This window comes from Hippocampus bargibanti, linkage group LG06 (assembly GCF_051943395.1).
Source record: "Hippocampus bargibanti isolate YZ-2025 linkage group LG06, ASM5194339v1, whole genome shotgun sequence".
NCBI classification, from domain to species: Eukaryota; Metazoa; Chordata; class Actinopteri; order Syngnathiformes; family Syngnathidae; genus Hippocampus; species Hippocampus bargibanti.
The window spans coordinates 6,070,271-6,083,304 of record NC_142739.1 but is presented as its reverse complement, the minus strand read 5'-3'; the positions used below and the strand labels follow the sequence as shown (position 1 = coordinate 6,083,304).

General features: G+C 40.2%; 1 protein-coding gene across 1 annotated transcript; it reads left to right on the top strand.

Moving 5' to 3' along the window:
* Positions 1-62: 62 nt before the first annotated feature.
* On the top strand, positions 63-8,360 carry ccdc127a (coiled-coil domain containing 127a). The gene is made up of 4 exons (XM_088999755.1): positions 63-166; positions 3,405-3,539; positions 6,461-6,705; positions 7,210-8,360. The coding sequence occupies exons 2-4, from the start codon at positions 3,410-3,412 to the stop codon at positions 7,648-7,650; spliced, it is 816 nt and encodes a 271-aa protein (XP_088855881.1). The 5' UTR covers positions 63-166; positions 3,405-3,409; the 3' UTR covers positions 7,651-8,360.
* Positions 8,361-13,034: the final 4,674 nt, after the last annotated feature.

Below are 13,034 nucleotides of genomic sequence, written 5' to 3'. Positions count from 1 at the left end.
AAACACAATTTTTCATGTACTCATTATTTCAGAGAATGGAAGATGTTTCACAACATTAATCTAAACACCCCCGTTGAAGTCGACCCGCCGTTAACGCGTTGAAATTGTATAACCTGGGTGATGGTGCAGTAACAAATGTTTTAAGTGACCTAGACTTTCTTTCAAGGTGAGACACAACACCACAGTGCCGTACCTTAAAACAGACAAACATCGAGTGGCTGGATTCACAGAGCCCCGCTCGATGGATTTATTAAATACACAAACGTGTATGAGCACGCGCGCTAACATGTTAGCTAGCTTTTTAGCTTTGACTTAGCCTTGTTTGTGATGAGCTGGGCTGTCAACTTGCAAGCATGGTACAATTGTTCTGCTCCATCTCAATGTCATCGTTGTCTTAAATTTGTTTACCAGGGAAAACCAAATGTATTTTTCGAATATTTTGTGACCTTGTGGTCATATCTGGACGATTAAGAGAATAAAATTTTCACGATTACTTTTGAATGATCTTGAAATCACGATTATTAAAACAATTGTCTTTCCTGTTGAAGCTTTTGAATGGGATCCCATATATATTTTGGCTTTAGCGCTTACTATACTTTAAAAATGAAACATGTTTTGTATTTAAATAGTCAATATTTGTCATTCTTTTTGTTGTGTGTTTAGTTTTACAATGAAGTCTGACTCGGGCGTAAATAAGATGTTAAAGCAGCCCAGGATGGCAGAATTGCATACCGTACCACAGGTTTTCAAAATCAGGTCCTTGGCAGTCGTTATCCTGAATGTTTGAGATGTTGAAACCCGATCATTCGACAACTGTACAAACTTGATCCACAGGCAACGTGGTGTATTCAGGATAATTCCCTTGCAAACGCACAGGGAATTTCTGCATATGAACCTTTTATCCTTGATGAAAATCAAAATCACAATTTGAATTCAGATGAATCGTCTCACGTCTATGTGAACATAAGGTTCACAATAAACCCCCCAAATCAATGAGAAGGTTTCTTCAGCCGTCATTTGTACTTCTTTGAAGGTGTCGGACGTTTCGCTTCTTGTCCAAGAGGCTTCGTCAGCGAACTAAAATTTTTTGCTGGTAGTTTTGGCCCTATATACAGTAAAGTCTCGTTATATCGATATTCAAGGGAGTCCGAAAAATAGCGATATAACCGGGACTATCGATATATCCGACCCTGTTTGCATGTAATTTTCTCCGTGCGTGCATAGAAATAGCATCGATATAACCGGGACTATCGATATATCCGATATCGATATAACGAGACTTTACTGTATATCCCTACTGTCCAGATGTGGCGGTGCCGGACTCTGCTATGATAGGTCCCTTGCCTCAGGTTAGGGGGAGCAGAGGACTATTGCCTGAGGCTATACTGATTACTTCTATTGTCCCGCCCGAGTATGGGTCTACGACTGGCCTGATTGCCCCATTTGATCTGGTATCACCTCCTCAGCATAACTAAGCCTATGTTGCCTAAGAAGTCGGTTGTAGGAACGATCCAAATTGCACCTCACCCCACCATGGCGATTTAGTGAAGGGTTTTGCTGTTTTATGACAATAGCTTTTTTTACTCCGGTTTCCAACCATCTATTTTCTTTTTCTGAGATTTTAACCTCACTGTTGTCAAATGTGTGGGTGCTCGCTTTTAGGTGCATATGTACTGCATATTGAGACCCACTAGTATTATCCCTGCAATGTTGATAGTCTTTTTTTGAGAATTTGTTTAGTATCCCCAATATATGGCTCTTTACAATTGTCATTTTTACAATGTATTAAATAAACTACATTACTTCGTTTTTCATTTGGCAGCTTATCTTTTGGATGGACTAATTTTTACCTTAAAGGACAACCGACATCATTTTTTTGTTTCCTAACTGACATCAGAAAAAATTTTTTTATAGCATCTAAAATACCCAAAACACGCAGGCTGATATTTTTAGTCAAATGCAAAACACCAATAAAAATGACTTAAAGTGTCCAAAATCTGCAAAAAAAAATTGAGCTGCGAATTGGGCATTTTCAGAAAGTCCCGCCCCCAGTTCGTGACATCACGCCAAGACGTCTTGCCTTGCTCGAGAATCAAAACAATGGCTTCAGATTCGGAGAAGATGCTTTCTTTCTTTCTTATGATTCAAATAGTTCTGAAGAGGAAAGTATAAATGTTTGCAATCGATTAAAGAAGGTCTTCCGGGTCATTTTGAGGGATCAAGACTGATGTGTAGCGTCACAGAAAATGCAGAAGATGGCGCCAGAGCTGCGTTGGAAATGGGTTCATTTTTCAGCTTGGAATTTTTGTCAGCGAATATCAAGTTGTCTCAGTGGAACATACAACGATTCACCATTGCGTTATTTATGTGTTTTCCTTCTACTTTCGCCATCAACACGGATCAACATGAAGTTTTCAGACCAAACAAAGTACCGCAAAATGCATTGAGGTGATGCAAGGTATGTCCTTTCTCGGTCAGGGGCGTTCCTTCAGTGACGTGACGTGAGGACTCATCACCAACTCAAAAACAAAACTTCCGGAATATTCAGCGCTAGTCTTAAAATGTAAAATATAGCTATATGCGGTGGAATCTTTGTAAAATACGCTCAGTAGAAGTCATTTGAAGCCATTTTACAAATTATGGACTTATCCGGAGACGTCGGTTGTCCTTTAAAGTGTTTATCGGTTTGAAATAAGTAGGACTTTTGTGTTGCCAAAGGACTCATAGTTTTTCTGAAACCTGTGCAATGTAAGGTACTGCTACTCCTCTCCTTTTTGTATCTTCAGAATTTTTGGTTTCATTCCCTATTCTTTTTTTTTGACATTTGTGAAAAGACTTCCTAAAGATTAAATGAAACATGAACGTGATTTTAAAATGGCAGCTTGGTAGTTGTGTCATTAGCACGCTGACTTCACAGTGCAGAGGTCGTGAGTTCAAATCCAGCTCTGGCCTCACTATGTGGAGTTTGCTTGTTCTCCCTGGGCCCGTGTGGGTTTTCTTCGGGCCCTCCAGTTTCCTCCCACATTCCAAAAACATGCACGGCAGGCTGATTGAACACTCTAAACTCTTCTTAGGTGTGAGCATGACTCGTTGTCTGTCTTTGTGTGCCCTGCGATTGGCTGGCAACCAATTCAGGGTGTCCCCTGCCTCGTGCCTGAAGACGGCTGGGATAAATTACAGCACCCCTTGCAACTCTCGTGAGGCTAAAGCGGTCCGGAAGATGATTTTATGATTGATTTAAAAATTATCTGATTAATTTAAAAAATATGTTTTTATTGATGCACAGAACACAATGTCCCAACTTCATTGGAATTTGGTTTGTAGAAAGTACCTGAAACTTGAAAAGTATCCCATAATATCTTTTTCTCTATCTCTTTTTATTTATTTGTTTGGTGTGACAACAGCCTCCATGAACAACCTGAATGACCCCCCAAGATGGAACATTCAACCAGACCAACGAGAAGGGGGGGAGGGAGTCGCAGATGGCAACCAATGGAACTATGCTCTGCTGGTGCCTATGCTGGGTCTGGCTGCATTTCGTAAGTTCCATTTAGTTTTTAATGTCAGAATGCCAGATAAGACTGTTTTCAACCCAAACGTTTGAACAGCCACAAAAAAATAAAACAGAGGACCCGCAGAAAACCCATTACAATATAAATTAATTACAATATGTTTAACTACTTCGATGACATTAAAGGAATGCAATTAAGAAATAAAATGTTTAATGTAATTTTTATTTTGAGGTTGAAAAAAAGGAACCATGCCTAATGTGCCCTTATCTACGCAACAGTGAATGAAATGCAGTATGTATTTCTAAAAATAAAACATGCAAATTATTTGATCGAAGAAATGTTGAATCATCTGTTCTCCTGAGTATTTTTTCTATTTTTACCTTTGGGATACATGGCCCATTACACATCACCAGTTTGTTACAGGTGCCGCCTGCCTGTCATGCCCTGCCGATATGTCACAGGCGATGATGCAAATCCTCATGTGACGTATGCAACGACTAAGTCTGGCTACAGGCGCATCTTGAAGGCAGAAAACACATGGATTTGAGCCATAATCGTCTTCTCAGACTAGAAAGAGCGCATCTGGTCTTTATAGAATTTCTGCTGTTAAACATATGGTTACAAGGTTTACAACATGAGAATGGGACTGAGGATTGAATGCTCGTTGTAGGAAACGGCAGGGACGTCATTACGATGCGCTCACATCTTGGAGGCAATGTTAGTAAACATTGAAACTCAGCTCACTTTGCAGTTTACATTTTCCCTTAACCCATCTTTTTTGATTTTCAAACATTTTCAAACACTGGACGGCGCTAAAGAGGCGCACGCGACTCGGGAGCCTCGTCTTGCCGACACTTGGGATAAACAAGTCAAGCAACAAATGAGTTAATAATAATAATATTAATAATAATAATAATCATAATACATTTAATTTATAAGCGCCTTTGAAAACTTACTGTCCTTTGTTTTTGTCTTTTTCAATTCATATCATGCACAATTATTCCAGGTTCATTTGAAATTTATTCATTTTGGTATTGCTGCACATCTGCAGCTGTAGACAAAGGAAGGCTAAATACAGTAGTTGTTTGACAATTGCAGTTTGCACAATATTGAGTGACAGTGTTTAATCCACCATTCTAACAATTACATTATAGCATTTTTCAATGAAAAAATTAACTGCATTGAAACAATTTACTTTTGAGAAAATAAAAACAAATTGAACACACCTCCTTGAAAAATATTTCACGCTAACATAATTTTAAAACAAAATAAAAACTGCCAGAACTGTAATGAAAAAACAACTACTGTATTATGACTTTGAATGCATCATCATGACCGATGATGGACATCAAGAGAAAGGTTAGTATGTATGCCAAGAGCCAATTTTCTATGCATAGTAGACCCTGTTCTTTTTCATTGATTATTGCTGTTAATTTATTTTACATTTTTACATTCTATAATGTTTCTACCGGCTTGGAAACAGTTGTGTGTACCATTGTTGTTGCTATCCAACTGCTACTTACCATATTGGGGTTGTGCAACAAACTAGCTGATGCCCGTGACTACATTGCAAATGGCCCCTTGATTAATTTTCCAAACAAAAGGTACAGTGCATAAAATGTAGTGTCATCTAGTAGTGAGCTAATATAATAAAACATGCAACCATGTGCATTTTTGAATACAGAACTGCGCGCTTATGGTGGCATGCACAGATAGACCATATACTTTGTAAGCCTTGCAGTGATGAAAGCATTATGTCATCCCAAACGACTTTTCGACTTCCCTCAAATTGACGATTCAATTCACGGCGTTTGTAACACAAACTATCGTCATTATTTGAGGGACTGCAATCGTTAAGTTGACTTCTTTGAGTATCTGTGGCAGCTTCCTGTTATGTAATATAATTGTTGATTATCCATCCATTCTCCAGACCCCTTGACCTCATTATGGTCACGGAGGGGGTGGGGGGCGTCCTGGGGCCTATCTCAGCTGTCTTCCGGCAATAGGGACATCCTGAACCAGTTGCCAGCCAATCGCAGGGCACACAGAGACAACCATCCACACTCACATATAGGGACATTTTGCAGTGTTCAATCAGCCTGCCATGCATGTAGGAGAAAACGGAGGACTCAGAAAAAAAACCCACACGGGCCCAGGGAGATCATGCAAATAGCACACGGGTCGGTCAGAGCAGGATTCGAACTCGCAACCACTGCAGTGCAAAGTTGGCATGCTAACCACTCGACTATCGGGCCACCTAATTACAGATTCACTGCAAGACTAATAAAGGCCAATCCAATCCAATTAATTCACCTACAATTCTATAACCAAAACCAACAAAAAAAAACTTAAAAATAAATCTATTATTGGTATTACGAGTGTTGTTTCGAATAATCAACAAATCAACACATTTTACACACTGTTCTTTTATCAGTCTGCACTGTGGAAGGAAAAGAAGAAGTTCTGTTCAAAGCCTTCCACTTCCACACTATGATTCATAATTGACAATAAAAAATGGCGGGCGAAATTGACCACCTGTCATTGCGATGTCATTTTTGACTATTTGAAATTACTTAGATTAAATTAGCCTTTATTAGTCTAACTGGATATATTTACATTTCAAAGCAGCAACGTTATATAAGTAGAAAACACAAAATATAGGGTCTGCTGTAAAGGTAGCCACTCTCGAGGTGCCATCTTGAAGTCAAAAGAACAAAAAAACTAAACACTTGTGATTGTGATTCATTTTCCTCATAGAAATGTGTTCAAAGCATCCCACAATTTAAGACAGTAGTTAATTTTGGGGGGGAAAAAACTGCATAAAATGGACCATGTCTGCCCTATTTTAGGGTATGAGCAATTTACTTCGCTTGAAATAGTTCCTAATTTTAAAATGAGGGAAAATATGCTTTAAGATCAAGATTTTGAAACACCTGTTGTCTTGTCAGGTTGGATCTGGACACGAGAGTCTCAGCGAGAAATTGAAAAGGTCAAATCCAAGTATAATAAGGATGTGCTCATGGTGAAAAGTGAAATGGAGTCACGGTACGAGGAGACACTAACGGAGAGGCGCCGAGCCGTGGCTGCCTTGGAACTGGAACTGGAGAAGGAGAGACAGAGGGTAAAAGGCTACAAGCAGGCCATGATCTCCCAGAGCCATCTTATGGTAGAAGACCGGAAACGTTTACAGCAGGTAATTTCTCCTTTTAAGGGTTCCCGCTCATCGTGAAAAACATGAGAAAAAAAATCTGGAAAAGGATCGACGACACATGGCAAATGAGAGAAAAAAGTCAAAAAAAGTGTGAGTTGGACTGGAACATAATTTCACCTCCTTTTAGTTCAGGAGTGTTCTTGCTGCACTGTATATTGCGTTTGAAAAATTTCTTCCTCTCTGTCTGCTCTGTTGAGTGACAGTGCGCTGTAGTTGAGGGTGTGCCATCACTTTTGGCTGTTTGCTCTGATAGGAAATTCATTTCTGGTTTCAGCAAGACTGCGGCAATCATGATATTAATGTTGTGGTAGCACTTTTTTCCTGCATTCTCAGGCACTTTGGATTTTGAATTATTTTGTGGAGTCAATATTTTAATTTAAATGGAATTCTATTGTATGTAGTGACTTGACCTGCGTGCATTCGTGTGTGTACGTGCGCATGCGTGTGTCTGTCATACACCAAACAATGTGTCATCTTTTCCGCCAGGAGCGTGATTGGTTGGAAGAAGAGAAGCAAAGATATATTAAGTCCGGAGCTGGAGCGGCTGTCCTGCATCAAGCCAGGGAGCAACAGAACGAGTGGTTTCAGAGAGCCAACGCCACACTGCGTGAGCTTGAGGCTCAGCTTGTGGAGCGCCAGAATGCCTACTGTTCCCTAATCTTGCCTCGAGACAAGCGCCTAGAGATGGAAAGAAACATGCTCCTGAAAGCAGTCAAAGAACCTGTTACGGGTGAACTTAATATCGAGGCTGATCTTCAAGATATTTTTAAGAGGGATAAGCATTGTGCAAACCTTATGAACATGGACAAGAGAAAGAACGGAAGTCTCATGTGGGTGTATCTCAAGTACTGGCACCTGCAGGTCACTGTCCAGAAACACCAGAGAATTGAGGCGGCCATTTTAGCAAAAAAGCCCCAAACAAAATGATGACTACAGTACCTGTGGCAATGGTTTGTGTTTAGAAATGGAATGTGCACAAAGTTGTGACCTATTGTCACATTTAAAAATAATGTAATGCAGATTAGTTCTTCCTTAAGAGATCCAAAAAAGGCTTTTTAAAATTGTGAGACACAAATGAACATGGATGAAATCCACATTGGATACGCAATCAAAGTTTAGAATATAAACAAATATTTTCTTTCATTTTTTTAAGGGGGGTCAGTGATGGTGTCATTTAACTTCTTAGATATTCCCTTCTAAAAGGGGAAATATAGCGTTAATTTACTCAATCTTTCTCATCATCACGGGCCATGCACCCCATTGTCAACATTTAATTTCATATAGCTTTGTTGAAAGTTATTTTATTTTGAAATTCTGTATTGTGTCGATCGTGACTCCCATCCAACTCCAAGTCTTCAAGTTCATCCCTGATAATTATAATAGATTCTATTTATAAGCACCTTTCAAAACTCTCAAGGACCCTTTACAGTCACAGGATAAGAACAAAAAATGTTTTTCTGCGGGTGAGCAGCGGCAGCCAGACGCGCCACCGCTCACATAACCTAGGCTGCACCCTGCCACTGGAGGGGTGACCCTCTCCAAAGTTCCTCCTCATATGATGAGATGCCATTCAGGACACACCACACAAGGTGACTCCGTTATTTGATCAATTGAATAAATATTGGCACAGTGAGGTCTTTGGTGATGACGCGGTTGCTGGAGAACCACTTGATCGGTTGTACATAGATTTCTAATTAGAATTTTCTTTTGTCAATATGACGGTCACATTTAATTTTTCACAATATCCTTGAGAATAAGTTCTCAATTTTATGATTAGATGTATAGACTCTAACCAATCTACATTTTGCACACAATAAAGCCTTGGTGCAGGAATTGTGTGCACTTTCTGTGTGCTTCCTGTTAAGGATGAAATCTTATCAGAGTTGAGAGGGAGCTCCCACGCTACCGGTTTTCCTGAGAGTAACACAGCGGTGTGAAAAAGTGTTTGCACTCCTTGTGATTTTATTTTATTTTTTCGATGTCACACTTTTCAGATCATCAAACTTCTTTTCCTTTTGGCTTTTCCCTTCAAGGAGTCGCCACAGCCAATCAGTGACCTCCATTTTCAGAGGTTTGATTCACGTGTTTGTTTTGGCCAAGCTTTTACATCGAATGCCCTTCCTGACACAACCCTATTTATTTATCTGGGCATGGGACCGGCACAATAATACACTGGCTTGTGTCCCCAGAACAAACAACTCTATGTACATTTGATGACACAATTATACATTTTAGATATGGTTTATCTATCTATACCATGGGTTCCTCAAGATATTATTTTACAAAAAAAATTAAGCAGATGATGTGCAAAAATTAGATACAAGCATCGTGAAGCTGCTATCAAATAAGAGATCCCACATGAAAATGTAATTTCACCTGGTTACATGTAAGGATACTTTTATGGCAAGGACACTCTTTGAATTTCAGTCACGTCTCAGAAGTAGGAACATTTCTTTTGGTTGAATTTAAGGTTGTTGCCAGTTTTCATGTGGATAACATTGATCTTTCCACCCTCGTATTTTACACCATCCAGTCGCGCAGATAATCTTTTCAGATTATCAAACAAATGTATGTATTACTAAAATTTTTCATTCGCTGACGAAGCCTCTTGGATAAGAAGTGATACGTCCGACACCTACAAAGAAGTACGGATGACGGCTGAAGAAAACTTTTCGTCGATATTACTAAAAGATAACTAAAAACACAAATGTTATTTTTAAATGATTTTTTATTATTAAAGGGAAAACAAAATCCAAACGTACAATGTGAAAAAGTGTTTGCCCCTAAGTTAAATGCTTTCTTATCCCTGAGTTTAATTATTCGAGCCACACCCAAACCCAGGCTTGATTACTGTGATGCTGGTTCTCAATCAAGAAATCACTTAAGGGACAACAGGCACATTTTTTTTTGTTTCTTAACTAACATCAGAAAAATGTTTTATAGCATCTAAAATACCCAAAACACACAGGCTGATATTTTTAGTCAAATGCAAAACACCAATAAAAATGACTAAAAGTGTCCCTAAACTGCCACAAATTAGTTTGAAATGGGGGAGAATCAGAAAATACCGCCCCCTTGTTCGTGACGTCACTATGGGGTCACACACTGCCTTGCTCCAGAATCAAAACAATGGCTTCGGAGAGTTCGGATTCGGAAAAGATGGTTTCTTGTTACTCGTCCAGTTATGAATATGATTCAAATAGTTGTGAAGAGGAAAGCAGAAATGTTTGCAATCAATTAAAGAAGTCCTTCCGAATCAATTCGAGCCCTCTGCAAGCGATGAAACTGGTGAAGATCTGGACTCCAATGTCGCGCTCGGAAAATGCACAAGCTGCGTGAAGCCGCCCGTGATTGGTTAAAATCCGTGGTAGCAGACAGAGTCGTGGGTTCTACGCGCACACACAAAGGAGACCGCCACACTTCGAACAAGCACACGAACATCAGATGTTGAGACGAGAGAGAAGTGGATGTTTGTCCGATCGGTTTGCTCCACAAATATGGTGATTGCTCTCTTTTACCAGGTGGCTCACAGTTAGCATGCAGTGTGACGAGATGAGTAAACATGCATCAAACTTCCGCTATCTGTAATGATATGAGCAAATCGTATTTGCATGTTCTACTAGTAATGCCTGGCTATCGACCAAAGGAGCACGCGCGCTGCTGCGGGTCAGTCTGATGAGAGCCACACATGTCAATTGCCTTCTCCCTCCAACCAACACATCCGTCCTAATAAAGAACCTCAACTCTATCCAGAAGTTGTATCATTTACCGAACCCGCTTACACAAAGCAACACATGGTGTCAGAATTGGTCTGAAAGACAAGCGGACGATAAAAGGACTTGGAACGGAAGATTCCACGGAGGAAAGACATTGAGCACAACCCCCGGCAGAAAACGACAAAAATGGAAGCTTTACGTTCACCCACAGCTCTGCAGCTAACAGGTAAAGTGGCTGAAAACTGGAAGAGATCAAAGCAACGTTTTGAACTGTATTTGTCTGCAATTGGAGCTGATGAAAGCCATGTGAGGATGAAAGCATCCATGTTTTTACACGTTGTGGGAGAGGAAGCTCGACAGGTCTCCAATAACTTCACATTTGATGCTGAGGATGACAAGATGAAGCTTTCAAAAATAATGGAAAACGTTTGAAGCTCACTGCATTCCGAAATGGCAATGTGACGTTTGAAAGGCATAGATTCTTCACATGTGTACACGTTTGAAAGGCATAGATTCTTCACATGTGTACAGACAGTTGGAGAAACTATTGACCAATATGCAAATGAGCTGAGAAACAGATCGAAGACATGTGAGTTCGGTGGATTTACAGAATCACTGATCAAAGACAGAATAGTGTGTGGCATTACAGATAATAAACAGAGAAAGGCTACTCAGAGAATCAGATCTGGACCTGGAAAAAGCCTTAGCACTGTGTAGAGTCGCTGAGACTGTTAAATCACAGTCTAAAGAGCTGCTAAATGATTCTAGCTGCAATGTAGATGCAGTGGAAAGAAATGCACACAGATTCAACAAAAACAAGACTGCTGATATGAAAGCAAAAGTGAGAAAACCCAACAACAATAGATTATGGCACAGTTTTCAAAGGCAAACGTATTTCAGCAAGCTAGATGCTTCTTCAGGATTTTGGCAAATGAAGCTGGATGAGCCAAGTTCCAAACTATGTACTTTCAACACTCCGTTTGGAAGATACAGATTCCTAAGACTACCTTTTGGCATTGCTTCAGCTCCTGAAGTTTATCACAAAACAGTCAACCTGATATATGAGCACTTGGAAGGAGTTGATACCTCGATGGATGACATCATCATTTGGGGTGCCACCAGAGCTCAACATGACAAAAGACTGAAAGCTGTGCTCGAAGCAACAAGAAAAGCAAACCTGAAGCTGAATAAAGAAAAATGTCAGCTGGGTGCAACAGAATTGAAATTTGTGGGTGATATCCTATGCAGTGAAGGTATCAGACCAGACCCACGAAAGGTGTCTGCTATAGAAAACATGCCAAGGCCACAATGCAAAAAAGATGTGCAACTGATGGTTGACTGCTCTGCTCCGTCGGAAATGGGCTGATTTGTCCGCTGGGAATTTGGCTAAACTTACACCCTCTTTATGCGTGATACAGCCAACGATTCACCATTGCGTTATTGATGTAATTTTCCTTCTAATTTTACGATTACGAAAAAAAAATACCCAAAATGCATTGTGTGTCGCTTTCTCGGTCAGGGGAAATACAGATGACGGCTGAAGAAACCTTTTCATCGAAAGACTTCATGAATATTCAGTGTGAGTCTTAAAACATAAAATATAGCTATATGCGGTGGAATCTTTGTAAAATGCGCTCAGTAGAAGTCATTTGAAGTGATTTTACAATTTATGAATGCAACTTGCCCGGGGGTGTCCTTTAAATATGACCTGCTTGACAAAGTGAAGCTGACCTAAAGATCCTCAAAAGCTAAACATCATGCTGAAATCCAGAGAAATTCAAGAACAAATGAGAAAGAAAATACAGTGAGACCTCAACTTACAAACACCTTATCTTACAAACCTTTCGTCTTAAGAACGTCAAATTTATGCAAATTAAACCTTATAATAAGCACTATTTTCATAATACACACCCACCACGGCTGGCGGAGAACCAAAGCACACGACCTTCGGATTTGGCAGAGTGATCTTCGGCGGAAGCACACGACCGAACAGCGCTCCAGCTGGCGCTACTTTCCACACCCCCTCTCATTGAATGCACACGTCGATCGTCTACTTGGAGCTTTTTGCTGATAATTTTACTATGATGGGACCGAAAAAAACCCACCACAGGCTCGTGTTCAGCCCAAGAAGACCGTCACCGTCAAAATCACCGTCGCTGAGAAGGAGATAATTGAAAAACACGAACGAGGTGTGCGTTTGTGTGATTTAGTTTAATTATGACAAAAGTATCCACATATCTAAACCAGTGTCTAGGTTTTGTTCCCCGGAAGGATGTGAGGGCCTGTTTCTCCATCTCTTCCATGTACAGATTAGCCACTATGGGTGAAACTGGTGAGCCCATAGCACAACCTTCTCAGGGGATGCCAACTAAAATTAACTCATCCAAGAGGTCACAATGTGGTGGTATTAGTGTGATGGTCTGGGGCTGTTTTGCTACTTCATGACCGAGAATACTTACTGTGATAAATGAACTCTAATTCCTACCAAAATGTTCCTGGAGAATGTCAGGCCATCCAAAACACACCAGCAAGGCCATCCACCTCAGCATGACTGAAGAAAAACAAAGACTTTGTAGTGGCCTAGTCAGAGTCCTG

Excerpts from the sequence above, each read along its gene's own strand:
- ccdc127a (XM_088999755.1), top strand. The coding sequence starts at position 3,410 with ATGAACAACCTGAATGACCCCCCAAGATGGAACATTCAACCAGACCAA. Across the intron at positions 3,540-6,460 it reads GCTGGGTCTGGCTGCATTTC|GTTGGATCTGGACACGAGAG; the intron begins GTAAGTTCCATT and ends TTGTCTTGTCAG. Across the intron at positions 6,706-7,209 it reads ACCGGAAACGTTTACAGCAG|GAGCGTGATTGGTTGGAAGA; the intron begins GTAATTTCTCCT and ends CTTTTCCGCCAG.